This window comes from Lithobates pipiens, unplaced genomic scaffold (genome assembly GCF_037356315.1).
Source record: "Lithobates pipiens isolate NorthernLeopardFrog02 unplaced genomic scaffold, aLitPip1_a1.2 Scaffold_23, whole genome shotgun sequence".
NCBI lineage: Eukaryota > Metazoa > Chordata > Amphibia > Anura > Ranidae > Lithobates > Lithobates pipiens.
Genome location: NW_027507785.1, coordinates 67,833,365 through 67,858,964, shown reverse-complemented (window position 1 = coordinate 67,858,964; position 25,600 = coordinate 67,833,365). Strand labels below are relative to the sequence as shown.

Sequence of the window (25,600 nt, the reverse complement as noted above, 5' to 3'; positions counted from 1 at the left end):
GAGCAATGGAGTGGGCCCACATGCCAAATAGTAGGGATAATAGAGAAAACGCCCCCCTTAACGGGACTTTAGTGGCCCAAGTGATTGAATATATAAAATACAGAATCCAACAAAAGAAGTATATAAAATTATACAAATTTATTTATTTAACAATGAGTTAAAAAGGGGCAACAATAGTGGCTAGTGTGCATGAATATCGACACAAAAATATGTAGAAAACAGCAAGCATAGAGTTGCCACGATTTTACCGCGTTTGCGGTGCGTTTTTAAAAGTGCATGTGAGTCAAAAACCGCACCAAAAACGCATCTTGAGTGTGTTTTTGCCACGTTTTCCATTGGTTTCAATAGGAAGGTGCGTTTTTTTAACTCCCTAAACTTACTTCAAAAATGCTGCAAACAGGATTTTTTGCGCCGCTATGGAAACGTGCCACCCCAGTGTGAACACATTCATTGGTTTTATAAGGAAGCATTTTTCTTCAGCTTTTCAGGTGCTCTTTGTTAATCCAAAAGCACTTGAAAACTCCTCAGTGTGAAAGCAGCCTGCACTCCCACCGAGGCATTTTGAATCGCATCAAATCTGCTTTAATCGCATCAAATTTTAACTTTACTATCCAAAGTTAAAACAACAAGGGCAGAAGATTTAATAGATGGAAAGATGAAAAAAAATGACTGAAGTTCCACCTTAAAGTTCATAAAACTAAACACGGGGGCAAATATTAATCTTGGCTGCACAATTCTAACCATTTAATATTGAATATTCCGATTCTTGTATCAGCCCAGTCTTGCCTGGTTCTTTTTAAAGAAGAACTGCAGTCTGCTAATAATTTGTAATAGAAACATCTTTGCCATTCTGAAGCTTCCCTCCAACCACTTTGCATATTATTTTATATATACTGTGATTCTGTACTTCCCAAATATGCTGCAGAAATCTCCCTTCACTGAGTCTGGCTGCAGCCATTTTAACTGTAGGCAGCTGAAGCTGCTGCCTGTTCACTTCCTGGATTTATACAGACACACACCTCCAGCTCTGCAGCTCTCATTGGCCCTCTTATGACCCCCCCCCTCCCTTCCTGGAAAACTCTCATGAGCCTGAGAGAGAGAGCTGTGCACAATGTCATAAGCTTAGGCTTTTTTACAAGACAAGAAACAGGAAATGGGCTGTATGTTTTACTATCTAAAATTAAAACAACAAGGGCAGAAGAAGAAGATTTAATAGATGGAAAGATGAAAAAATGACTGAAGTTCCACTTTAAAGGCATTCCTAAAATGTGAAGATCTTTTTTAAACCCAAAAACATTTTAAAATCCATCTCATATACTGACCGGCGCCATGTTTATTTCAGGTAACCAAAGTCCCCCTTTCTGAATGTTCCCAACACACTGACTGCACCTCGTGCCTGGCGGCCCGGGATCCGTACTGCGGATGGTGCGTTCTGCATGGAAAGTAAGTGGGCTTCTATTACTTATTTAAGCACTCCTTTTTTTTATTGCTCTTTCTTTTAAAAGGAAACTACAAAAAGTTTTAGTAGGGGCTCCTTCCCATCAACCCCTTTGCTCTGCATTGGGCAGTATTGTCCAACATAGTCCCATAGACCAAAAAAGCCTTGCATTATATAGCCAGTGATGCTGACCCTTGGCACCCCAGATGTTTTGGAACTACATTTCCCATGATGCTCATGAACTCTGCAGTGGGAACTGTAGTTCCAAAACATCTGGGGTGCCAAGGGTCAGCATCACTGGTATAGGGCCTGTTCATACCAATGTGCTGTGCTGGTGTGCACTGCAGTAAATGGAAGCAGGCATATATTTTATTATAACCCAGCTTGTTACAAGGCCCAGGAGTTCAATGAAGTGCGATTTAAATAAAGTTTAAAAAAAGAAAGCACTGCGATGCATTGTAATAACAGATCACAGCGTGCGCATTATGTGCACCATAAAGACTCAGTCACACTGCTAGTTTTTTTAATATATATATATATATATATATATATATATATATATATATATATATACATATACACTATATTACCAAAAGTATTGGGACGCCTGCCTTTACACATGAACTTTAATGGCATCCCAGTCTTAGTCCGTAGGGTTCAATATTGAGTTGACCCACCCTTTGCAGCTATAACAGCTTCAACTCTTCTGGGAAGGCCGTCCACAAGGTTTAGGAGTGTGTCTATGGGAATGTTTGACCATTCTTCCAGAAGCACATTTGTGAGGTTAGACACTGATGTAGACGAGAAGGCCTGGCTCGCAGTCTCCACTCTAATTCAACCCAAAGGCATTCTATTGTGTTGAGGTCAGGACTCTGTGCAGACCAGTCAAGTTCCTCCACCCCAAACTCGCTCATCCGTGTCTTTATGGACCTTGCTTTGTGCTCTGGTGGGCAGTCTTGTTGGAACAAGAAGGGGACATCCCCAAACTGTTCCCACAAAGTTGGGAGCATGAAATTGTCCAAAATGTCTTGGTATGCTGACGCCTTAAGAGTTCCCTTCACTGGAACTAAGGAGCCGAGCCCAACCCCTGAAATACAACCCCACACCATAATCCCCCCTCCACCAAATGATTTAGACCAGTGCACAAAGCAAGGTCCACAGAGACATGCATGAGTGAGTTTGGGGTGGAGGAACTTGACTGGCTTGCCCAGAGTCCTGACGTCAACCCAATAGAACACATTTGGGATGAATTAGAGCGGAGACTGTGAGCCAGGCCTTCTCATCCAACATCAGTGCCTGACCTCACAAATGTGCTTCTGGAAGAATGGTCAAACATTCCCATAGACACACTCCTAAACCTTGTGGACGGCCTTCCCAGAAGAGCTGAAGCTGTTATAGCTGCAAAGAGTGGGCCAACTCAATATTGAAGCCTACGGACTAAGACTGGGATGCCATTAAAGTTCATGTGCTTGTAAAGGCAGGCGTCCCTATATTTATAGGAAAGTGTCACAATACTTTTGGAAATATAGTGTGTGTGTGTGTGTGTATACCTAAAGCCAAGGATTCTTATTGGCGTCCATGTTCCCAATGGAGAAGTTCGCCATCTCAGTTCGGTGTGGTGACCACTGTCAAAATTGTACAATCGTTGGAACAGGTGAGAGGGAATCATGCAATGGGGACACCTTTCCTGGTGACAACTGTCTAGGAGAAAATTTGCCCTCACTTCCTGTTGTGTCTCTGGGACAGTAAGTGAAAACTTCCCAACTGGATTTAAAAAAAAATGAAAAAAAGGCATTTTGCTAGATGGACTTTGGTGCTTTCTCTCTGAATTCTAAGCAAACGTTTCCTCTGTTCTCACAGGTGTAGTCGACGTTTTGAGTGTCTGCGCTCCGGGGAGAAGAACCAGTGGCTCTGGGCTCACAATATGAACCAGCAATGTCTGACGGTGCAATTCCTGATACCAGCAAATATCAGCAAAGAGGAAAAGAGAAATGTAAGATCATCTTACAATGAATGTTGTAGTACAAGAGATCCCAGGCTATAGAAGTGTCACAGAATCAGGATATACAGGAATTACGGATAGCTGAAGATTACCAAGCAATTACAAATCCTTCTACATAAGTTGTATCTGTTTATCTGCAGTCTTCTCTTCACTACTACGTTCAAGAGGAAGTAAACCCTGATGACTTTACTTCCTCTTTCATTCCCTGCAAAGGCAAAGCATAATGAACTACTATGCATCACATAGTAGTCCATTATGTGTCACTTACCTGACACAGGAGCCAGCGAAGTCACCGCTGTCCCCTGTAGTCCGCCGCATCCATCTTCTCGGTGGGTCTCGCTGCATATCGCCGTTGACCGCGGCATGCTCAGTGCACCTGCGCGCCGCTGTCTACGGCGCATGCGGTGCCTGTCTTTCAGCAAATATCTCCTAAACCGTGTAGGTTTAGGAGATATTTCTTGGACCTACAGGTAAGCCTTAATCTAGGCTTACATGTAGGTTAAAGTTGGTTGTAAGGGTTTACAACCACTTTAAATGTGCAGAATTTAAAACTTTGTCTGGGCGTTCACAAAAAAGGGGGGCGAAGAGCTGGCAGTACACACTGCAGAGCTCAGTGAGGAGAGCATTGACAGCTGATTGGAGGGAAGGGACACCCCCCTCCCCCTCCATACAGCACACAGGAACAGAGCTGAGGCTGTCAATCAAAGGATGTGTGCTGGATAGGGTTGCCACCTTTTCTTCACGTCAAACACGAACACTTTAGCGGCGCACTGCAATTCTTTTTTTTTTTATTGTATAAACTATACATATTTTTTTACTATTAAATAACATTTCTAATCATATGAAGTTAAGAACAAGAGTCCCCCTTTATATCAGAGTCCACAGAGTTTTCCTTTTACATCTGAACTCACACAGTTCCCTTTCACTGTAAGGGGGGACTCTACAGACTCTGATGTAATGGAGAACTCTGGGGACTCTGACATAAGGGAGGCTCTGGGAACCCTGATTTAGGGGGGACACTGAGAACTCTGATGTACGGAGAGGACTCTGATATAAGGGGGAACTCTGTGGCCTCTGGTGTAAAGGGGAAATATGATGTAAGGGGTGCTCTGAGAACCCTGATTTGCCTTATGCCCTGTACACACCGTCGGACATTCCGACCACAAAATCCGTCAGATTTTTTTCTGACGGATTTTGTCCGAAACTTGTGTTGCATACACACGGTAGGACGAAGTTGTCGGAAAATCCGATCGTTCGGAACGTGGTGACGTTCGTTGCCTAGGACGGGATTATGTTGAGGCTAGAAGCCAATTGCTTTGGTCTCATAACTTGATCTGAGCATGCGTGGCACTTTGTCCGTTCAAATTCTCTACAAACGATCGGAAAAAGTCAGATCGATTTTTTTTGTCGGAAAATTTTAGATCCTGCTCTCAAATTTTTTCAGTCGGAACTTCTAACACACGATCGGATTTTCCAAGAATATAATCCCATCGGACCTTTTCCGTCGGAATTTCCGACCGTGTGTACAGGGCATTAGTGTACTTACTCAGAGGCAGGTGAGAGAAGGGGGGAGACTTCAGTTACAGACAGGGACGGATGGTGAGCTCACTCACCCCTTGGCAGTCAGCACCTCTCATCCAGATGTATCTGAGCCTGCCGGACTTCAAATTTCCAGCCCCAACTTACTTTCCGATTCTGAGGCACAGCTCCGGGGATTGGAGTGTGGGCAGACACAGAGGGGTAGGGGTGGGGGGAAGAGGCGCAGATCATGCCTTCCTCCTCACCTCTCTTTGTGTGTTTGGGGGGGGGGGGGGTAGTTAGTTTTGGCTTTGGGCAGTGTGAAAGAGAGTGTAACAGACACTCTCAGCTTAGACAACTGCAGCCAGCAACCCTGCTGGGAAGCCATAGTCCAGTCTGAATAATGTTTCCGTGTTTCAACCCGGACGCATGATTCCAAACCCGAACTGTCCAGGTGAATCCTGGACAGGTGGCAACCCTAGTGCTGGAGCTCCCTCCCTTGTGATTGATTGCAGAGGAATGAAGCAGCAGACAGAAATTACACTTAATGCTCTCAATTGAGACAAGTACACACTATGGACTAGAGCAGGGGTCTCCAAACTTTCCAAATGAAGGGCCCCTTTAAATAGGCGGTTTGGCACCAGTTCTGGCATTGCACATACGCACTCATATGTTTGTATGTACAGACCTCAGCACCATGCGTGTTCACATGTTGACATACAAACGTGCGTGCCCCTGCAGGTTATTGGCAGGAGTTGCCAGCCTGTCTCTTGGCACATGCATACCTCTGTTCTGGTTAGCGCCCTGACACCCGGCAAATAAAAAGCCAGTATATGTTTCAGCTTGCCAGCAGCCATCCAGAACTTAAAGATCGCTTTTGGTCGGAGTTGCTCTTTAAAAAGTTGAGACCTGTAAATCTGTATAATCCATGTGGATTAGGAGTAAGATGTTTGTATGTAGCATGTCACACACACACGTCACACACACACACACACACACACATGTCACACACACACACACACACATGTCACACACACACATGTCACACACACATGTGACACAAACACATACAACACACACACACATGTCACACACACATGTCACACACACATGTCACACAAACACATACAACACACACACATGTCACACACACACACATGTCACACACACACATGTCACACACACACACATGTCACACACACACGTCACACACACACACGTCACACACACACATACAACACACACACACATGTCACACACACATGTCACACAAACACATACAACACACACACACATGTCACACACATGTCACACACACATGTCACACAAACACATACAACACACACACATGTCACACACACACACACATGTCTCACACACACATGTCACACACACACATGTCACACACACACACACACATGTCTCACACACACACATGTCACACACACACATGTCACACACACACACACACATGTCACACACACATGTGAAATATACTGCTGCCAGGCCCAGGCCTGTATATATCTGGAGTCTAATAGGATTATCCCACATGAATAAGATTAGCAGGAGGGTTGTGGATTGGTATAAAAGGATTAGGGGATGGAGACAAAAAACAAAGGCCCCATACGCTAACTCCATCCTGCAGGAAGATTTAGTTCTCATACCGCTCTGTCCTCAAACGACTTGTGTGCCGATGGGAGAGGCCAGGAACCTCCTTCCAATATGGCTGACAGATGGATATGCCACAACCCCAGTGAAAGCTTCACTCCAATCCTGTCTCTAGAAGAATCCTGGAAAATCGCTTTCTTCAAGAAAACAATGGTTTGGCCAAATCATAGCAAGTGATGCTCAAATTATTTGTAATCGTTTGCGGTTATTGGCTAGCACACCAGTTTAGTCATTTAAAGTGGTTGTAAACCCTTCCATATACCCAGTGAAGTGACTGGCCTCAGGTGATACACAGAGATGAAACAAATCCTCCTACATAGGCTGTACCTGTTTATCTGCAGTCTTCTGTTCTCGACATCCATTCAAAGTCTGTAATTTATAAAGCTTGGCTGAGATGTCAGAAAAAAAAGGGGGGGCGAGAGCTGAAGTTACACTCTGCAGAGTTCAGTGAAAAGAATTTTGAGAGCTGATTGGTGGGAAGGGACACACCCCCACCACACAGCACATACGGTAGAAACAGAGCTGAGGCTATCCATCTGCTGGAGCTCCCTCCCCTGTCACCTTTTTTCTCTTGTTGTCAGGAAAACTTGTCAGAGCTTTCTTTGATCACCAGTGGTATTTGATCACCTGTAGGATTATTACATTTTTTTTTATTTTGTTATAAAATTTTAAAATGGGTAATTTTTGTCCATCATTGATGTACGCTGATGAGGTGGCACTGATGAGTGGCAGTGATGGGCACTGATGAGTGGCAGTGATGGGCACTGATGGGTGGCAGTGATGGGCACTGATCAGCTACACTGATAGGCAGCACTTCTAGGTGGCACTGATTGGCACCACTGGTGGGCATTGCTAGGTGGCACTTGTGCGCATAGATAGGTGGCGCTTGTGGGCATTGATGGGTGGCAATTATGAGGCATATTTGTCTCTTCCTTTTCGGGACCAATGTCCCTTTAAGATGAGCCGGTGATCGGCATTTTTTATCTCATCCACTGTTAGCGTGAGGAGAAAAAAAAACGATCACCGAGCTTTTGTTTTGATCATGTGATCAGCTGTCATTGGCTGACAGCTGATCACATGGTAAGGGACCGGGACCGGCCCCTTACTCGGATCGGTGATCACCCGAGTCTCAGTGACTCAGTGATCACGGCGCACACAGGGGAGGACGTCATATGACGGCCTCCCGGGAATTCAGATCCGCGCTGTGGCCGTCATTCAGCCATAGCATGGATGTCAAGTAGTTAAAGTGTATTTTTTTCCCAAAAAATTGCATTTGAAAGATCGCTGCGCAAATACAGTGTGACATAAAATATTGCAACAACCACCATTTTATTCTCTAGTGTCTGCTAATATATATATATATATATATATATATATATATATATATATATATATATATATATAATGTTTGGGGGTTCTAAGTAATTTTCTAGCAAAAAATAATGATTTTAACTTAAAAACCAACAAGCGTCAGAAAAAGGTTTAGTCTTTAAGTGCTTAAACTTCCCTCATTTACAGACCAAAGTTCATTCTTTTAATCTAAAGAACAAAATGTTACAATGTTTATAGTTAGCTCTGTGGCTGATGAATGTTGTGACATTTGACAGACTGCCTGTTTTTTGGGGGTTTTTTTTGCTTGAGCTGAGAACTCTGCATAGAATCTGGAAAATGCTTTGTTAAGATCACAATGATGAAGAAAGTGCGATCTTGATTCTTAACTATTAATCGTGCAGCTCTACGGGATGTGTTTTTATCATATATCACGTCTGAAGGTTTGCAACCACTTTTAACACCTACTGCCCGCTGTATAGACAAATTACGGTGGGTGGGATCCTCTGTTGTTGTGGGACGGTGTCATACGACGTCACTCCAGTCTCATGGGGGGGGGGGGGGTCATGCAGCGTGGCGATCGCGGGCTCACTGGGACATGGCGCGGCCCCGATCTTGGTAAAGAGCCGATGACGCGGCTCTTTACACATGTGTTCAGCTGTGTCCAATCACAGCCAATCACATGTAAACAAGGAAATGCCTTTTAGCGGCTTTCCTCGCCACTGACAGAGTGTGAGAAGTGGAGAGCCAATCAGTGGCATTTCCTCACAGGGGAGACGTGTATATGTAATCAGGGCGCTGATCATCAGTGCAACCCCAACAGTGCCCATCAGTGATGCCAGTCAGTGCCCATCACAGATGCCAGTCTATGCCCATCAGTGAGGCCAATCTTTGTCCATTAGTAAGGCCAATCTGTGCCCATCAGTGAAGCCAATCTGTGCCCATTAGTAAGGTTAATCTGTCCCCATTAGTAAGACCAATCTGTGTCCATCAGTGAGGCCAATCTGTGTCCATTAGTAGGGCCAGTCTGTGCCCATCAGTGAGGCCAATCTGTGCCCATCAGTGAGGCCAATCTGTGCCCATTAGTAAGACCAATCTGTGCCCACCAGTGAGGCCAATCTGTGCCCATTAGTAAGGCCAGTCTGTGCCCATCAGGGAGGCCAACCTGTGCCTATTAGTAATACCAATCTGTGCCCATTAGTGAGACCAATCTGTGCCCATTAGTGAGGCCAATCTGTGCCTATCAGTGAGGCCAATCTGTGTCCATTAGTAGGGCCAGTCTGTGTCCATCAGTGAGGCCAATCTGTGCCCATCAGTGAGGCCAATCTGTGCCCATTAGTAAGACCAATCTGTGCCCACCAGTGAGGCCAATCTGTGCCCATTAGTAAGGCCAGTCTGTGCCCATCAGGGAGGCCCACCTGTGCCTATTAGTAATACCAATATGTGCCCATTAGTGAGGCCAATCTGTGCCCATTAGTGAGGCCAATCTGTGCCCATCAGTGAGGCCAATCTGTGCCCATCAGTGAGGCCAATCTGTGCCCATCAGTGAGGCCAATCTGTGCTCATTAGTAAGACCAATCTGTGCCCATCAGTGAGGCCAACCTGTGCCTATTAGTAAGACAAATCTGTGCCCATCAGTGAGGCCAATCTGTGCCCATTAGTAAGTCCAGTGTATGTCCATTAGTAAGGCCAATCTGTGCCCATCAGTGCTGCAAGTCATTGCTGCCTTCAGTGCCTGCTCATCAGTGCTGCATATTAGTGCCGCCTCATCAGTGCCCATCAGTGAAGGAGAAAAATTACTTATTTACAAAATTTTCTGATAGAAACTAAGAAAATCCTTTTTTATTTTTCAAACTTTTCTGCCTTTTTGACTTTTTTTGGGCAAAAAATAAAAACCCCCGTGGTGATTAAATTTCACCAAAAGAAAACTCTATTTGTGTAAAATAAATGCTAAAAATGTCATTTGAGTATAGAGTTACAGACCGCGCAATTGTCATTCAAAGTGTGACAGCTGAAAGCTGAAAATTGGCCTTTAAGGAGACTTATCACAAAATAAATACTAGGGCGGCCATTACTGCTGAAAATGCCAGTTGCCTGGTCTGAATACAGACCGGGTGTTTCCATTTCTCATGCCAGACACCTAGAAATTACAGAATGAGGTCCGAAGCAGTTTATGTATTCTGTCCTGACAGGTGCACTCTGTGCCCAGAGATAAAAAGCTGTCATTGTTTGCCCTCTTCTGAAAATGCCAGCTGCCTGGCTGCCAGGCAGATCTGACTAAGTCACCTACCCCAAATAACTGTGCAGGCTTGGACTCGGAACCTGACCGATGCCGCAGGCTGCATAGTTGTTCGGGGGTCGGTGGCAGGGTCAGCTTGCCCGTCAGGCAGCATGCATTTTGCAGGAACTAACAATGGCAGCCCTGTACAGCTCTCATGACAGGGTCACTTTAAAATGTATTTCTACGTTTGAAGCATAATTGGGAGAACACCCACCTCATGTTTGTTATATGTTCATAGCAAAATGTATTCAATAAAAACTTAAAAATAAAAATAAATTTCCCTTCTAGATTGTAAGCTCTAACGAGCAGGGCCCTCTATCCCCTCCTGTATTGATTTGTATTGTAAGTGTACTGTCTGCCCTCATGTTGTAAAGCACTGCGCAAACTGTTGGCGCTATATAAATCCTGTATAATAATAATAATAATAAATTGCTCGTTACCATTTTAGGTGCTTTTTACTTGCTTATAAATGATTGAAACATCACTCCTAAGGCCACATCCGTATAATGTTTAACTCAGAAGAGGAGAGGAATAAAGGAGCAGAGGCCCTCGTTCGGACTTTTCAGGCAATGGACAAAAATATAATAAAACAAATATTTTATTAACAACAAGATTACAACAGACAGGTCATATATAGAAAAGAGTTTAAAGCCTACAAGACATTATTGTTATGTTATGAAATGTCTTATCGATATATTTTATCTTCATAAAAAAAACTGTTTTCTTTCAACCAAAACCCTGTGTGTCCTGAAGAAGCAATAGCGAAACGCGTTTACGCATAGGGGCTCACTAGCATCTATTCGGTGTCAAATTTTTTGTCAATATGTATTGTATGCTTTTAACTCTTTTCTATATATGACCTGTCTGTTGTGATCTTGTTGTTGTTAAAATATTTGTTTTATTATATTTTTGTCCATTGCCTGAAAAGTCTGAACGAGGGCCTCTGCCCCTTTATTTCTCTCCTCTTCTTACTTTCTTATAAATCCTTACATGCTCTCCTTTCTTTGTGCTATTTAGGAGGGGGCTGCGGGATGATGTTTAATATAGTTTACACTGTCTGTACTGTGCTGGCAGTTTTTTATTATCAGCTGCGAACTTTAACGCTATCTGTCCTAACAAAGGGTTAAACATTTTGAAGCTGCCACCCGGAAATTGTATGGTAATGAGGGACAGTGTGGGGACACAGACACTGTGAAACTGTCCAGAAATATTTAAAATCAGCCATGACACCTTCTCCTTAGGTTTTTTACAAATGGGTAGTTGGGGGAGGGGGGCAGGAAAAAACAGGCAGCTGAGCCTTGGTTTTACCATCCCTCAACCAGCCACCTGAACTGTAAAATAACTGCCAGATGGGGCTGTTCACATGTCGTGACCTCGATCCTTTGTTTTGCGGCATTTCTAACTCAGGGCGCAGACTTTGACAAGTCAGTGGCACTGCTTGTTAAACTCTCCCATTGAGTTCAATGGGGCCGTACCACATACGATGCATGCAATTGTGGCATTGTAGTGCGGCATTATAGAGCTAAATCAGGCTGTGTGAAGGCAATATAACACCTCCATACCTGCTGGTAAAAGCGATCTGAACACTGATCACTCTTCGGAGGGCACTGGAAGTCTGAAAAAAGCCCTTTGAAACATCTCAAAGGTAAGAAATAATTAAAAAATAAAATAAAAGTAGGAATGATCTGTGAATGGGAACACATGACAAATGATCTTGTGGAGTTTTCTCAAGTTTGACTGCAAAAGTGGAAATACCCTTTAAGCCAGTTGCCTGCTTGTACTGTATATTCCATGGCCATCCTGTGTGTATGACATGACAGATTGCTCTGCCTCCCTCTAGTGTTTAATCATTGTTATTGCGTGTCAAGTGTCATTCTGCACTATATCAATCACATGTACTATTATCAGTTTTAGTTTGTCGATATTAGTTAATCGATATCTTCACTTACTTACAAAACAGCTATTAGCAGAATATTTAACATCTCATAAACCCATTTGCCTCCACAGATTTTCCTAACGATTCCCGACTTGCCTCTGCTGTCTCAGGATGAGTCTTACTCTTGTTTCTTTGAGGATTTTGAGAGCCGCGCAGTCAGGACTCAGTCTGGGGTAATGTGTCCGTCTCCGGACCCTAGCAAGGCCCCTGTTATCAAGCCAGGATCAGGTCAGTGTGCCAAAGGATGGCTGGGAGTTGTAGTTCCTCAATAGAGTGGAAGATAAGGGGTATTTGGTTCTTTTTTAGCTGCTGGATCTACAAAAAAATGGTTCTGCATGATAAGATATACAGCCTATGTCATATTAATACTATTATATAAGCATGTAAACGTTACATCTTACATCACCTTAGATCACGTGCGCGTGCAGCTGCTGCTTCGATTTGGAGACGTGGTCATTTCCACCGCTGAGTTTACTTTCTACGACTGTATGGCCGTGGCCCAGCTCTATAAATCCGCCCCGTGAGTATTACATGGCCCTGCTATCCGTCATGTCGCCACCATCCATTCTGAAAGTATTAAAGAACAATGTTATTTTTTTGTGAGCCTCCATCATGTTGTATCTTGTAGTATTAGGCTTCATGCACATGGGTGCATTTGCCCATGCAGTGTAAAGACACTGCGCTAAAGTGCAGCTAATGCATCGAGCGCACATTGGGTGCATTCCGTCTGTGTGCATACCCTACTTTATGCAAATTTGTGGCACATACGGTGGGGAAAATAATTATTTGACCCCGTGCAGATTTTGTAAGTTTGCCCACTTACAAGGAAATTAATGGTCTATAGTGTTTATCATGGGTGTAATTTAAATGATAGAGACAGAATATCAATAAAAATACCAGAAAACACATGATACAAATGTTATAAATTAAGTTGCAGTTTAGTGGGTAAAATAAGTATTTATTCCCCAAGCAAAACATGACTGAGTACTCGGTGGAGAAACCCTTGCTGGCCAGCACAGAGGTAAGACGATTCTTGGAGTTAGTTACCAGGTTTGCACATGATTTTAGTCCACTCTTCTTTACAGATCTTCTCTAAATTCTTAAGGTTTCTTGATTGTCACTTGGCAATTTGAAGTTTCAGCTCTCTCCATACATTTTCTATAGGATTAAGGTCTGGAGATGTAAACCCAATGTCATCCTTTCTAAACTACTGCCATAGGGGTTATCTAGAAGGATATACATGTATCCCTACCTGTCAAATGTCTCCCCTCTGTCTGTTATGAGAACCGAAAAACTGCATATTCTGTGGGTGGGTCTGTTGTCTGGAGCTCGGTGGGTGGAGTCGTGATGTTAGTAGACTCCCCGCCCACCTCTACACTCCCCTTGTCAATATGCATTTTCTCCTGTGTATTTCTTACACTGAACTTCTGCTATGATCTCTAACATCCAGTGAAAAGACAGGAAAGTAACCACATGACTTCAGCATGCCCAATCATGCTGAGGGGTGGAACATCCAATCCTGGCAGATCAGCAGAAGAAAGGAGAGGGAGGGAATTAAAAAATAATGCATGTCTCTTAGGCTAGTGCAGGAAATATGTAAATCACCTGTCACTCACAGCAAGGGGGAGGATTTGACAAATTTTTTCTCTGTTTGTCAAGATTTATCTCTCTGAACAATAAAATATGATTGCTCAGAGCTGGATTAACTCTTTGTGGCAAGATTGGGCTCAAATGATAGGAAATCTTATACTCTACATTATGACATCAAAAAAATAATGTTTTTTCGGGTTTACATCCACTTTAATGTGCTTCTTCTTGAGATACTCCCTTGTTGCCTTGGCGGTATGTTTTGGGTCATTGTCATGCTGGAAGACCCATCCATGACCCATCTTCAGTGTTCTGGCTGAGGGAAAAAGGTTCTCATCAAAGATTTTATAATACATGACCAAGTCCATTGCCCACTCACTACGGCAAAGTCGGCCTGTACCTTTAGCGGAAAAAACAGCCAAAAATAATGTTTCCACCTCCATGCTTGACTGTAGGGACGGTGTTCTAAGGGTCGTAGTCAGCATTTTTTTTCCTCTAAACACGGCGAGTCGAGTTAATGTCAAAGAGCTCGATTTTGATCTCATTTGACTACAGCACTTTCTCCCAATCCTCTCTGAATCATTTAGATGTTCATTGGTAAACTTCAGACGGACTGTACATGTGCTTTTTGAGGAGGGGGACCTTGCGGGTGCTGAAGGATTTCAATCCATGGTGGCGTATTGTGTTACCAATGGTTTGTTTGGTGACTGTGGTCCCAACTGCCTTGAGATCATTCACAGGCTCCTCCCGTGTAGTTCTGGGCTGATCCCTCACTTTTCTCATGATCATCCTCACCCCATGAGGAGAAATCTCACATGGAGCTCCAGACTGGGGCTATTGATGGTTATTGTATTTCTTCCATTTGCGAATAATTGCGAACGGTTGTCTCCTTCTCACCAAGCTTCTTGCTGATGGTCTTGTAGTCCATTCCAGCCTTGTGCAGGTCTACAATCTTGTCCCTGATCTCCATTGACAGCTCTTTGGTCTTGGCCATGATGGTCAGGTTTAAATGGAAGAAAGAGATTCTGTGGACCAGGGCCAGATTAAGAACATCGTGGACCTGGTGCTGAGGATTTTGATGGGGCCTTTTATAAACAATAAATAAATAAAAATGCAAACTATTTTTTGTTATAACAAATTAAATTAAAGAGAGAGAGGGAGGAAGAGAGAGAGAGAAAGGGGATGAAAGAGGTGTGAGGGGTAAGGGAGGGAGGATGAGAGAAAAAGGGGGGGATGGGAGAAAGAGGGAATGACATCAACGCAGCCTGGCCAAGGCAAATGACGGAAGGCACAGAACCCAGAAGGAAGACCGGGTGAAGATGTAAGTGCCCGGGCCCCGCCGGACTGATCACAGCACAGCACTGGAGGTCTGACAGGTAAGTGTACCCTAATGTGCTAATATGCTGGGCACACTTGTACATTATGGCATAACCTCCCCAAGGGCCTCTAAAAAGTAGTAATGTTAGAAAAGTTTACTACCGCTTTACTATCACCGGAGCCTCTCATGGGGCCCCTACTGACCCTGTGGCCCTTGGGCAGTGCCTAAGTACATGGTTGTCAACATTTCAAAAATATTTTAGGGACGCTTTTTTTACAAGTGCTATATTTAGAGTAGCTGACATCCCCCGTGTTCCTCTATACATCACAATAGTAATTACAAAATAAAATAAGTGCTAATAATGGGGCAGAACAAATATGAGGACTGTGAGATTTCCTTTAGTTGAACTGACAAAAGTGCCCATTCTAGAGCTGGCAACATTGAGGAACATATAATTTTAACATATCATTTTAAAGAACAGTTTTTGTGGGTAAGAGGCATAGGGGAGGAGTGTGGATGGTATAAAAGTGTGAAGTATGTGCAGGTGAGGGAGAGGAATGTGGAGGGTCTAACAGTGGGCACTATGTACATGAGAGGAGTGCAGAGGGTATGGCAGAAGGCACTATGTACAGGAGAGGAGTGTGAAGGGTAAGACAGTGGGCAGTATGCACAGCAGAGGAGTGTAGAGGGTATGAAATTGGGCACTATGTATAAGAGAAGAGTGTGGAGGGTATGACAGTGGGCACTATGTACAGGAGAGTAGGACAGTAAGCAGTAATTACAGGAGAGGAGTGTGGAGGGAGGGTAAGACGGTGGGCACTATGTAAAGGAGAGGAGTATGGAGGGTATGAAAGTTAGTAGTATGTACAGGAGTGGAGGGTATGACAGTGGGCACTATGTATAGGAGAGGAGTGTGGAGGGTATGACAGTGAGTAGTATGTACAGGAGAGGAGTATGGAGGGTATAGCGGTGGGCACTATGTATAGGAGAGGAGTATGGAGGGTATGGCGGTGGGCACTATGTATAGGAGAGGAGTATGGAGGGTATGTCGGTAGGCACTGTATAGGGGAGGAGTGTGAAGGGTACAACAGTGGACACTATGTACAGGAGAGAAGTGTATGACAGTGGGCACTATGTATATGAGAGGAGTATGGAGGGTATGATAGTGAGTAGTATGTACAGGAGAGGAGTGTGGAGGGTATGACAGTGGGCACTATGTATAGGAGAGAAGTGTTGGAGGTATGGCAGTGGGCACTATGTATAGGAGAGAAGTGTGGAGAGTATGACAGTGGGCACTATGTATAAGAGAGAAGTGTGGAGAGTATGACAGTGTGCACTATATATAGGAGAGGAGGATGAAGTAATCTGGGAAGGAAAAATGTAAAGGTTTGTGGAAGGATGTTTAGGGACTGCGTAGTGGTTAAGCAGGCCATACATGGATTGAAATTACACCAATTAAGCAGAGACCAGCCATAGTCGATCTATGTGTGGGCTAGCTGGTTTTACACAAGTCAACCTATTAAGCGACTTGAGTGCAACCAGCCTGTCAGGTTTTCCCCAAAACAATCAGTGCTGCCAGCTATAGTTAGCAACACTAATCATTGTATTCACTGGCAGAAGACAATAACACTGCGGGAGTGATCGCCCCATTCACAGGTCCGCAGGTGAGAGGGTGTGTGGGGACAGGCTGGGGAGAGATACTAGTCAGTCCCTGGGTAGGCACTGGTTAGTATCAGAGCCAGATACACACAGGTTACATACGTCAAGATCATTAGAGCGAGAGCAATAATTCTAGCACTAGACCTCCTCTGTAACTCTAAACATGTAACCTGTAAAAAAATGTAAAGCATCGCTTAGTACACAACAAAAAATCGTGATAACTTTAGTGTTTTTTTTTTAATGAATGAAACAGTTTCTTTCCAACATAAAAAGTTGCAAATACCACCATTTTATTCCATAGGGTGTCGGCTAAAACAATATATAATGCTTGAGGGTTCTGAGTAATTTTCTAGCATAAAAAAATGATGATTTTTACATGTAGGAGAGAAGTCTCAGAATGGGCCTGGGTGGCAAGGGGTTAATTATCATAAGTAATATACAAATAATTATTATAAGCACTGTGAGTTCATCCTCTCAGTCTGCAGCAGAGTGTTCCAGCTTGTATTTATACTGCCGCTCTGTATGTAGCTTCTGACAGGCTGCGCAAGGAGACCCGTATCTCCGGAACCATATATGATAGAAGCCTCATATTTTAACCAGTGCTGAGGTGGGTATTTAGCTACCTACCCACCAAATATGGGGTCTCTGTGACTCCTGATCGCCGAGCTACAATCCTCTAAGTCGATCTTTTTTTTTTTTTTTTTTTTTGATTTTTTTTTTTTTTTTTGGGCAAATGGGCCTATTTTGAGAAAGGGGCCTGGAGCTGCAGCTCCAATAGCCCCTATGTTAATCCGGCCCTGCTGTGGACAGATGTCTTTTATACACATAATGAGTTGTCATTAGGAGAACCTTCTTAAATTGACAACTAATCACATGAGCACATACTGTAGCCAGTCTGTGGGAGCCAGAATTATTGTTGGTTGGTAGGGGGATCAAATACACATACGCACTGAACTGCAACTCAATTCACATTTGTATCATGTGTTTTTTCTGGATTTTTGGTTCATATTCTGTCTCTATCAATATACCTATGATAAAAATAATAGACCCTTCATTTTGATCTGCAGCAGATCAAATAATTATTTTCCCCACTGTAGCTGCATACAGTCGCCTTCACCTGTTCATGTCTATGGGCAGTTCTAGGACATCCTGGGCACCAGAAATATGCAGTGTCTTTATACTGCACAGACAAATGTGCCCATGTGCATGATGCGTAAAATTAGAACTAAAGGCAAAACCCTCATTCACATTTTGGATACAGTAAGGGAGGGTTATAACCCCTGCAACAAAAAAAAAAGGAAGCACTTCTCCAGGTTGGTCTGTCTTTGCAGCCCAATACCCCAGGGGTGCAGATCCAGCTTGTGACTATGTTCATGCAAAGAGTGCAAGTCAGGTGACTGCACACCAATGTCATATAAAAAGCATCTTCCTCATTCAAACTGTTAAAAGCATTACAATGTTAGACCACATCACAAAAAACCCAGGGAAGCCTATTGACACATTTCACGCCCTGGAGATGTGAAACGCGTCAATTAGCGCCCCTGGGTTTTTAGTGATGTGGTCTACCATTATAATGCTTTTAAGAGTTTAAATAAAGAAAATGCTTTTTATTTGACATTGGTATGCAGTCCTCCAGCTTTCTCTCTTTGTAGGGTTATGCTCCCTGACAGTTTTTTTTTTTGCCATCTTTGTCCCACTGGAGAGATTTCTCACTGCTCCAGAGATCTTCACTGTGCAACCTTGCCCGATTTCACAGCCTTTAGTTGTAATGCTTATCAGGCTGTGTGCCATCTGTACAGATCACCCCACTGGTTCCTATAAACGGGGCTGTCCTCGCGAGATGCACAGACATCAGTAAGTGTATGGCTCCATGTATAGGAATGAATGCGGGGGGGGGGGGGAGTGACGAGCATGCGCAGCTGACACACCGCCTGGCTTTTTTGGATTAGTCCAGGTTGTGCAGGGCTGTGCCAGGTTAGTGCAGAGTACATTAACAAATAGCTATCAATCAGATTTCTAGTTTTTGTATAGTTTATCATTAGGCAAATCTTTTTTTTTTAGTTTTGGGTAGAGTGGGGAAAGGTTACAGAAGCCATTCTCAACAAGGGTTCCTCCCAAGGTTGCTAGGGTTTCCTTGCGCTGTGTCTGATTGGCCCCCCATCTGATGGTTCCTGCATAGTTCCAGGACAAACGCTACTTGGCAAAACCAGCAGTATGACCAAGTGATCTTTACAGTTGTCTGTATGGGTGGAATTCTGACCGGAGTAGCATCCTTGTTACTGACCACCAAGGTAAAGGCTATTTCCCCATTGACTCCTGATAAATTGGTTTTAGTAAGGATTCCCTAAGAACTAAAAAAATATTTTAGGGGTTCCTCTGGGGTCAAAGGGTTGAGAAAGACTAGGGTAGACCCCGTCAAGTTTTTTTTTTTTGCTGTATGTGTCCTGATTGGGGGCTCCGGCTCCCCCCTGGGGACACTTCTCAATAGTACGCAGTCATCAAAATTATATTCTTAACACTTCCCTCCTGTAGATGCAGAAAAATCATTCCTGATTGATGGCCATATTTTGTGTGCTTCCTTATATTAAAACAGGGGTTTCCAAACTATGGGCCACATCCAGCTTGCTATGAGATTTATCCAACCTCCAGCTAGGGTCAGTTGGGTATCCTCAATGAGGTGGGGAACATCCAATACAATGTACACAGATTGAGAATTAAAGCGGGAGTAAACTCCCATACATGGCTTTTACCTACAGGTAAGCCTATAATAAGGCTTACCTATAGATACTGGAAATATCTTCTAAGTATGCACCGTTTAGAAGATATTTACTATACATGTAACTGTTGACATCCTGTGCCGTAAACGGTGGCTCCTGCGAGCATGCACAGGAGTGACGTCATCGTGGCTCCGGCCAGGCCAGAGTCCGCGAGCCGGGAAGGAAGATGAGCGAAGATGGAAGCCGAGTCAGCGGTGACAGAGCGCCACTGGAAGGGCTTCATTCTAAGGTATGTTAGGCTTTGCCTTAGCTTAAAAAAAAAAAAATTGTCAGCGGTTTACTACCTCTCAGTAGAGGCCTATGGCCTCTACTTCAAACCCCCTTTCCAACGCTACCTTCTTCCTTTCCCACACCTGGGCTCTGTAAGGGGGGACGCGTATGGGGACACTGATGAGGACCTGATGTAAGGGGGACTATGATGGGGACCCTGGTGTACAGAGGGTCTGTGATAAGAACCTGGATGTAAGAGAGGAATCTGATAGGGACCCTGAAGTAGGACTCTAATGTAGTGGGGGAATCTGATGTAAAGGGGTCTCTGCTGTAAAAGAGAATCTACTTGGGACCCTGGTGAGGATTTTTTCACCCCTTTAATATTTGTAAAATATTCAATGTTGCCCTCATCCTGAGGCTTGGAGACCCCTGTCTTAGAGAAACCTGGTTTAATGTTATATCATTTTATTTAGATAAAACTAGATTTATGTCCACCCTAAAGGACCGTTACTATTTGTTGAATATTTTCAGGTGCCGTGGCTGTGTGAGCAGTGAGTGGGGGTGTAATTGGTGTATCCATCAACATGTCTGCACTCATAAAGGCACATGCGAAGAAGGTACCATCATCCGTAATAAACTGGTAAGTTTGCGGTGCTTATTGTAATAAGTATATTATCCAGCTTGCCATCCTTTCTTAACTCTTTTTTTTTTTTTCCCCAAAAATGTTAGTAGTTGTTTCTTTTGCAAAATACAAAGTACAAAAGATGGCAATTGTACAGATAGACATGAATACATATCCATATATTGTTTAGAAGACAGGGGGCACCATAGTACACATTGCAAGGTACAATAGCCTGGATATCAACTCAAATCAGATTTTACTATACTTCCAGGGTGGGATCAGAATACTTTGCTATAGTCAGTCTTCATCTCAGAACCAGCTAAATACATTCTAGGTACATCAAAAGGTTTGATTTTTTTATTCTAAAAGAGCAAGAAGAAAAGCCTGTCCCCTGCCAGCATGCTGCAGAGTGGGGCCCATTCATTTTTGGGGGAAGCAGTAGCATCATTGCAGAGGTCCGACATGTCCCTTACTGAGTCAGACCTGTAGCTCTGCAATCACACTTACAGAGCACTTGAAGCACATGTTCTAGTTGACACTTTTCCAATTTGTAGCCAATTTGCATGATCGATCTCTAGCAAGAGCAAAGTTTCAGTGGTGAGTCTACAGTGGGGGTCTCCAAACTATCTAAACAAAGAGCCAGTTTACTGTCCTTCAGACTTTAGGAGGGCCGGATTGTGGTCAGTGGAAGTAGAAAAGGTCCCGACGTCAGTGGGAATAAATAATACCCCATTGTTTTAGTGGAAGTAATTGTGCCCTATCATTGGTGTCATTGAGTCCCATTGTTGGTGTCATTGAGAGAAATTATGCCCCATAGTTGGTGTCATTGGGAGGAATTGTGTGTCATGGTGAGGAATTGTGCCCTTTCATTGATGTCATTGGGCCCCATTAACCATTTAAGCCCCGAACCAATTTGCAGCCAAAGGACCAGGCCCCTTTTTGCGATTCGGCACTACGTTGCTTTAACTGACAATTGTGCGGTCGGTGCGACGTGGCTCCCAAACAAAATTGGCGTCCTTTTTTCCCACAAATAGAGCTTTCTTTTGGTGGTATTTGATCACCTCTGCAGTTTTTATTTTTTGCGCTATAAACAAAAATAGAGCGACAATTTTGAAAAAAATATATAAAAAAAAATGTTTTTCCTCAGTTTAAGCCGATACGTATTCTTCTACATATTTTTGGGGGAAAAAATCGCAATTAGCAATTATTGATTGGTTTGCGCAAAAGTTATAGCATTTCCAAAATAGAGGATAGTTTTATAGCATTTTTAATTAATTTTTTTTTTTTTACTAGTAATGGCGGCGATCAGCGATTTTTATTGTGACTGCGACATTATGGCGGACACATCGGACATTTTTGACACATTTTTGGGACCATTGTCATTTATACAGCAATCAGTGCTATTTAAATGCACTGATTCCTGTGTAAAAACACTGGCAGTGAAGGATTTAACCACTAGGGGGCTGTGTAGGTGTTATGTGTTTTTTTTTATTGTAGGGGGGCGTGGCCTGGCATGTGACGTCACTGATCGTCTTTCCCTATAAAAGGGAACAGACGATCGGTGACAGCCACAGTAGGAAGCGCGGGGAGAGGTTTGTTTACACAGACCTCTCCTCATTCTTCAGCTCTGTGACCCGATCACGGGAAACCAGCGGCGATCGGGTCCGCTGGTCCCGCGGTCACGGAGCCCAGGACAAGGTCGGGAGCGCGCCGGCAGCGGCGCGTTCCGACCCACGGCTGGGCACTTAAAGAGCAACGTACAGGTACGTGCTTGTGCCCAGCCGTGCCATTCTGCTGGCGACATCGGCGTGAGGCGGTCCTTAAGTGGTTAATGACATAATTGAGGGAAATTGTGCCCCATCATTGAAGTCACTGGAAGGAATTATGCCCCATCATTGGTGTCATTGGGAGGAATTATGCCCAATCATTGGTGTCATTGGGAGGAATTATGCCCCATTATTGGTGTCATTGGGAGGAATTGTACCCCATCATTGGTGTCAGTGGGAGTTATTATGCCCCACAGTTGGTATCCATGGATGAAATAGTGCCCCAAGGGCCAGATAAAAGCAAACAAAGGGCCACATCTGGCCCCCAGGGCCGCAGTTTGTAGACCACTAGTCCACAGCAAGAGCTCTACAAGTCACAGTGACCCCTGTGGTGGGATGACTATTTCACAACATACCGTATTTTCCGGCATATAAGACGACCTTTTACACTAAAAGAAAACAGCCAAAAAGCGGGGGTCATCTTATACGCCGGGTATAAAGCAAAGCCGTCTTGTATGCAAGCCGCCCACTGCATAGCATCCCTCTGGATGCTTACTGAATGTGCGGTAATACTGTATACACCGCTGAGCCAATCCTGGCAAGCGATGTATTCTATTAGTGAATACAAAGCCTGCTCGGATTGGAGTAACCACCTCTGCCAATCCGAGCAGGCTACATACGGTAGCCTGCTCTGATTGGCTTTGAGAGTCAGAGGCGCGGGCTGATGATGTTACAGCCCCTGCCAATCCGAGCAGGCTTTGTATTCATTAATAGAATACATCGCTCGCTGTGATTGGCTTAGCGCGGTATACTGTATGTATACTGTGAGACAGTGTTAACTGTTACACAAAGCGCTACTGAACATACAGCATTACCGCACATCCAGCAGGCTGACAGACTGGTCGGAAGGGGGTCGTCATATATATGCAATATATATTATCTAATTTAAAGAATAACCAAAGCCAAAAGCAGAGCATAGTCAAAACCCCTGCCAGTTTTATTTTGGCTCCCTGCCTAGCAGGTACATAGACAGTAATAAATATGTAACAAAGGTTGTAAATTATTCTACACCCTGTCCAAAACTAAATAAAAAAAACAGTGTTAGAAGGTAAATCCAGTCTGACAGGCAATGTTTGATGTCATATACCCTTTTGCCCTTCCTTTGCCGGTTCACAGTTCTCTGAACATATCTGGAGCCAGAGGAAGGGGTTAGAGTCAAAGTTTGTCTACTTTCCTTGGAGAAAGAGGGAAAGAGTAAAACTGGCCAATATTCTTTCCTTCAACCTGTGGAAAGGTCCACCTTAAATATAAGCTGGACTATTGTTATCACAAGCCAATAGATATCTCCCATGACAATCTGATGTTTATGCTGGCAGGCACCCTCTTGCCTATAACACTCAGGGGAGACATTGATCTAAACACAGCTTAGGAAACCTGCTCCGATCTCAGATTTTCATCCCTGAGCTAAATGGTGTTGGCAGCATCTGCGTGCTCCCGTCACCACCTTCCATCTGCATTGATAAAACTTGCTAGATCTCCAAAGCCAACCATGCAAGCCCAAGGAGTCCTCTTTTGGTTTCTTTGCCCAAGAATGATCTGATAGCACCTCAGCATCCTATTTCCTTCTTATACCTATAGACAGAATTCAGTTGTGCACCATATTGTAACATCTTCCTTTAATCTTGTAATATGTAATTAATCCTGTTATTTCTGCCGTAGGAGAAGAATCCAGCACCAGATGTATTCACTCCTGTAATTGTGCCAGAACCAGAGCCAACACCTGAAGTTATTCCAACCACTCCCACTCCAGCTACAACGGTACAAATAATGACGCCCAGTCCAACCCCAGAGGCTTCTACTACAACCACTACTGAAAGTACAACACTCCCTGTCATTGTAACCACACCTACACCAATCCCCACCACCGTGCCAACCACCATTGTCATTACAACCATAGTGACTACTCCAGAGCCAACCACACCAGAACCAACCACAACCACACTGAAGCCTACAACTGAGGAGTTGACTCCAGAGTTGACCACTCAACCTCCAACAGAAGAGCCAACCAGTGCCCCTACAACAATTCCAACCACCTTGCCTGTGGATATCTTTACGAGTCCAATTGTTACCGATGATGAAGTCCTTCCTACCACTCCTGACTCTGGTAAAGCTGAGGAGATTTGGACAACTGAAAGTCCCACCACACCCAGCGAATTTACAGTTTCACCACTGATTCCAGTTCCTACCACTTCTGATGATGAAAAAGATATTACATTCGCTCCCACCACACTCCCTCCATCATCTGAAGATTTTACATCTACTCTGTCAACTCATCCAGCCACCAATGAAACATCGGTTGTGCCATCTTTGCCAGATTTTCCTGATGACTTGGAAGCTGGGGCTCCATATTCAGAAGAGCCACCCACAGTAGTTATGGTGGGCAGTACCAAAGAGAGCTTGGATCACACAGAGGCAGACGACTGGGTGGACTTGGTCAACATGGATAATGATACATCTTCCTTTTCAGCATCCACTATCCTCTCTGGGGATGGAGACGTGGAAGGTGTCTCGCCCCAGTTTCCTTCTATAATAGAACCAGATATGGATTATCAGGCTGATTCTTTGGGATTCGCTGAACTCATGATAAACACGCAGGTAATTAATGAGGAATTCTAAAAGAATGATTATATTCATAAGGAAAAAGAGAGAACAAATAATTGTGTTGCTTGTATACATTATTTCGATCTTTGGTATTTTAGTCACATTAACTGCAGTTGCGTCTAATCTGTTGCTCTACATGGAAGAATCGGGTTGTACTTGGCACCAGTAGACAGTTTAGGGTTCCACCCATACTTGAGTTGTTTTCTTTTTACTTACTGTACCTGGGCTATTTCCAGTGTAATATCCCACAGATAATTGTCCCTTTCTGTTAGACATTTTGGAATGGTTGGCAAAATTGTCTGGACACAGGTTTGCTTTAACCATTTCAAGACAAAGCTTTTTCAGGCACTTTTTTTCAGTATTTCTTTGCTAGAAAATTACTTATAACCTCCAAACATTATACATGTTTTTTTTTTTTGTTTTTTTTTTTAGCAGACACCTTAGGGCAAAAAAATGGCGATCGTTGCAATTTTTTTGTGTCACGCGATATTTGCACAGCGGTTTTGCAAATGCAACTTTTTGTGAACAAATACACTTTAAGACCCCTTTCACACTGGGGCGTTTTTCAGGCGCTTTAGCATTAAAAAAAGCGCCTGTAAAGCACTTGAAAGAAGCAGCAAATGCAATCGCAATGTAAAAGCCCGAGTGCTTTCACACTGAGATCCCTTTCACACTGGGGCGTTTTTCAGGCGCTTTAGCTTTAAAAAAAAAGTGCTTGAAAGAAGCCGCAACTGCAATCCCAATGTAAAAGCCCGAGTGCTTTCACACTGAGGCGCTGCGCAGGCAGGGCGTCAAAAAAAGTCCTGCAAGCAGCTTCTTTGCAGCGCT

The 25,600-nt window shown here is 43.8% G+C and overlaps 1 protein-coding gene across 4 annotated transcripts in view; it reads left to right on the top strand.

The window, feature by feature from the left end:
* PLXNB1 (plexin B1) overlaps positions 1 to 25,600 on the top strand; it is a 344,778-nt gene that overhangs the window by 257,688 nt on the left and 61,490 nt on the right. For all 4 annotated transcript variants that reach the window (XM_077451813.1, XM_077451814.1, XM_077451815.1 and 1 more), the window contains 6 exons: positions 1,343 to 1,443; positions 3,299 to 3,431; positions 12,244 to 12,400; positions 12,584 to 12,692; positions 20,255 to 20,363; positions 23,831 to 24,766. In XM_077451813.1, coding sequence (XP_077307939.1) covers positions 1,343 to 1,443; positions 3,299 to 3,431; positions 12,244 to 12,400; positions 12,584 to 12,692; positions 20,255 to 20,363; positions 23,831 to 24,766 — 1,545 coding nt within the window. The remainder of the gene's footprint in view (positions 1 to 1,342; positions 1,444 to 3,298; positions 3,432 to 12,243; positions 12,401 to 12,583; positions 12,693 to 20,254; positions 20,364 to 23,830; positions 24,767 to 25,600) is intronic.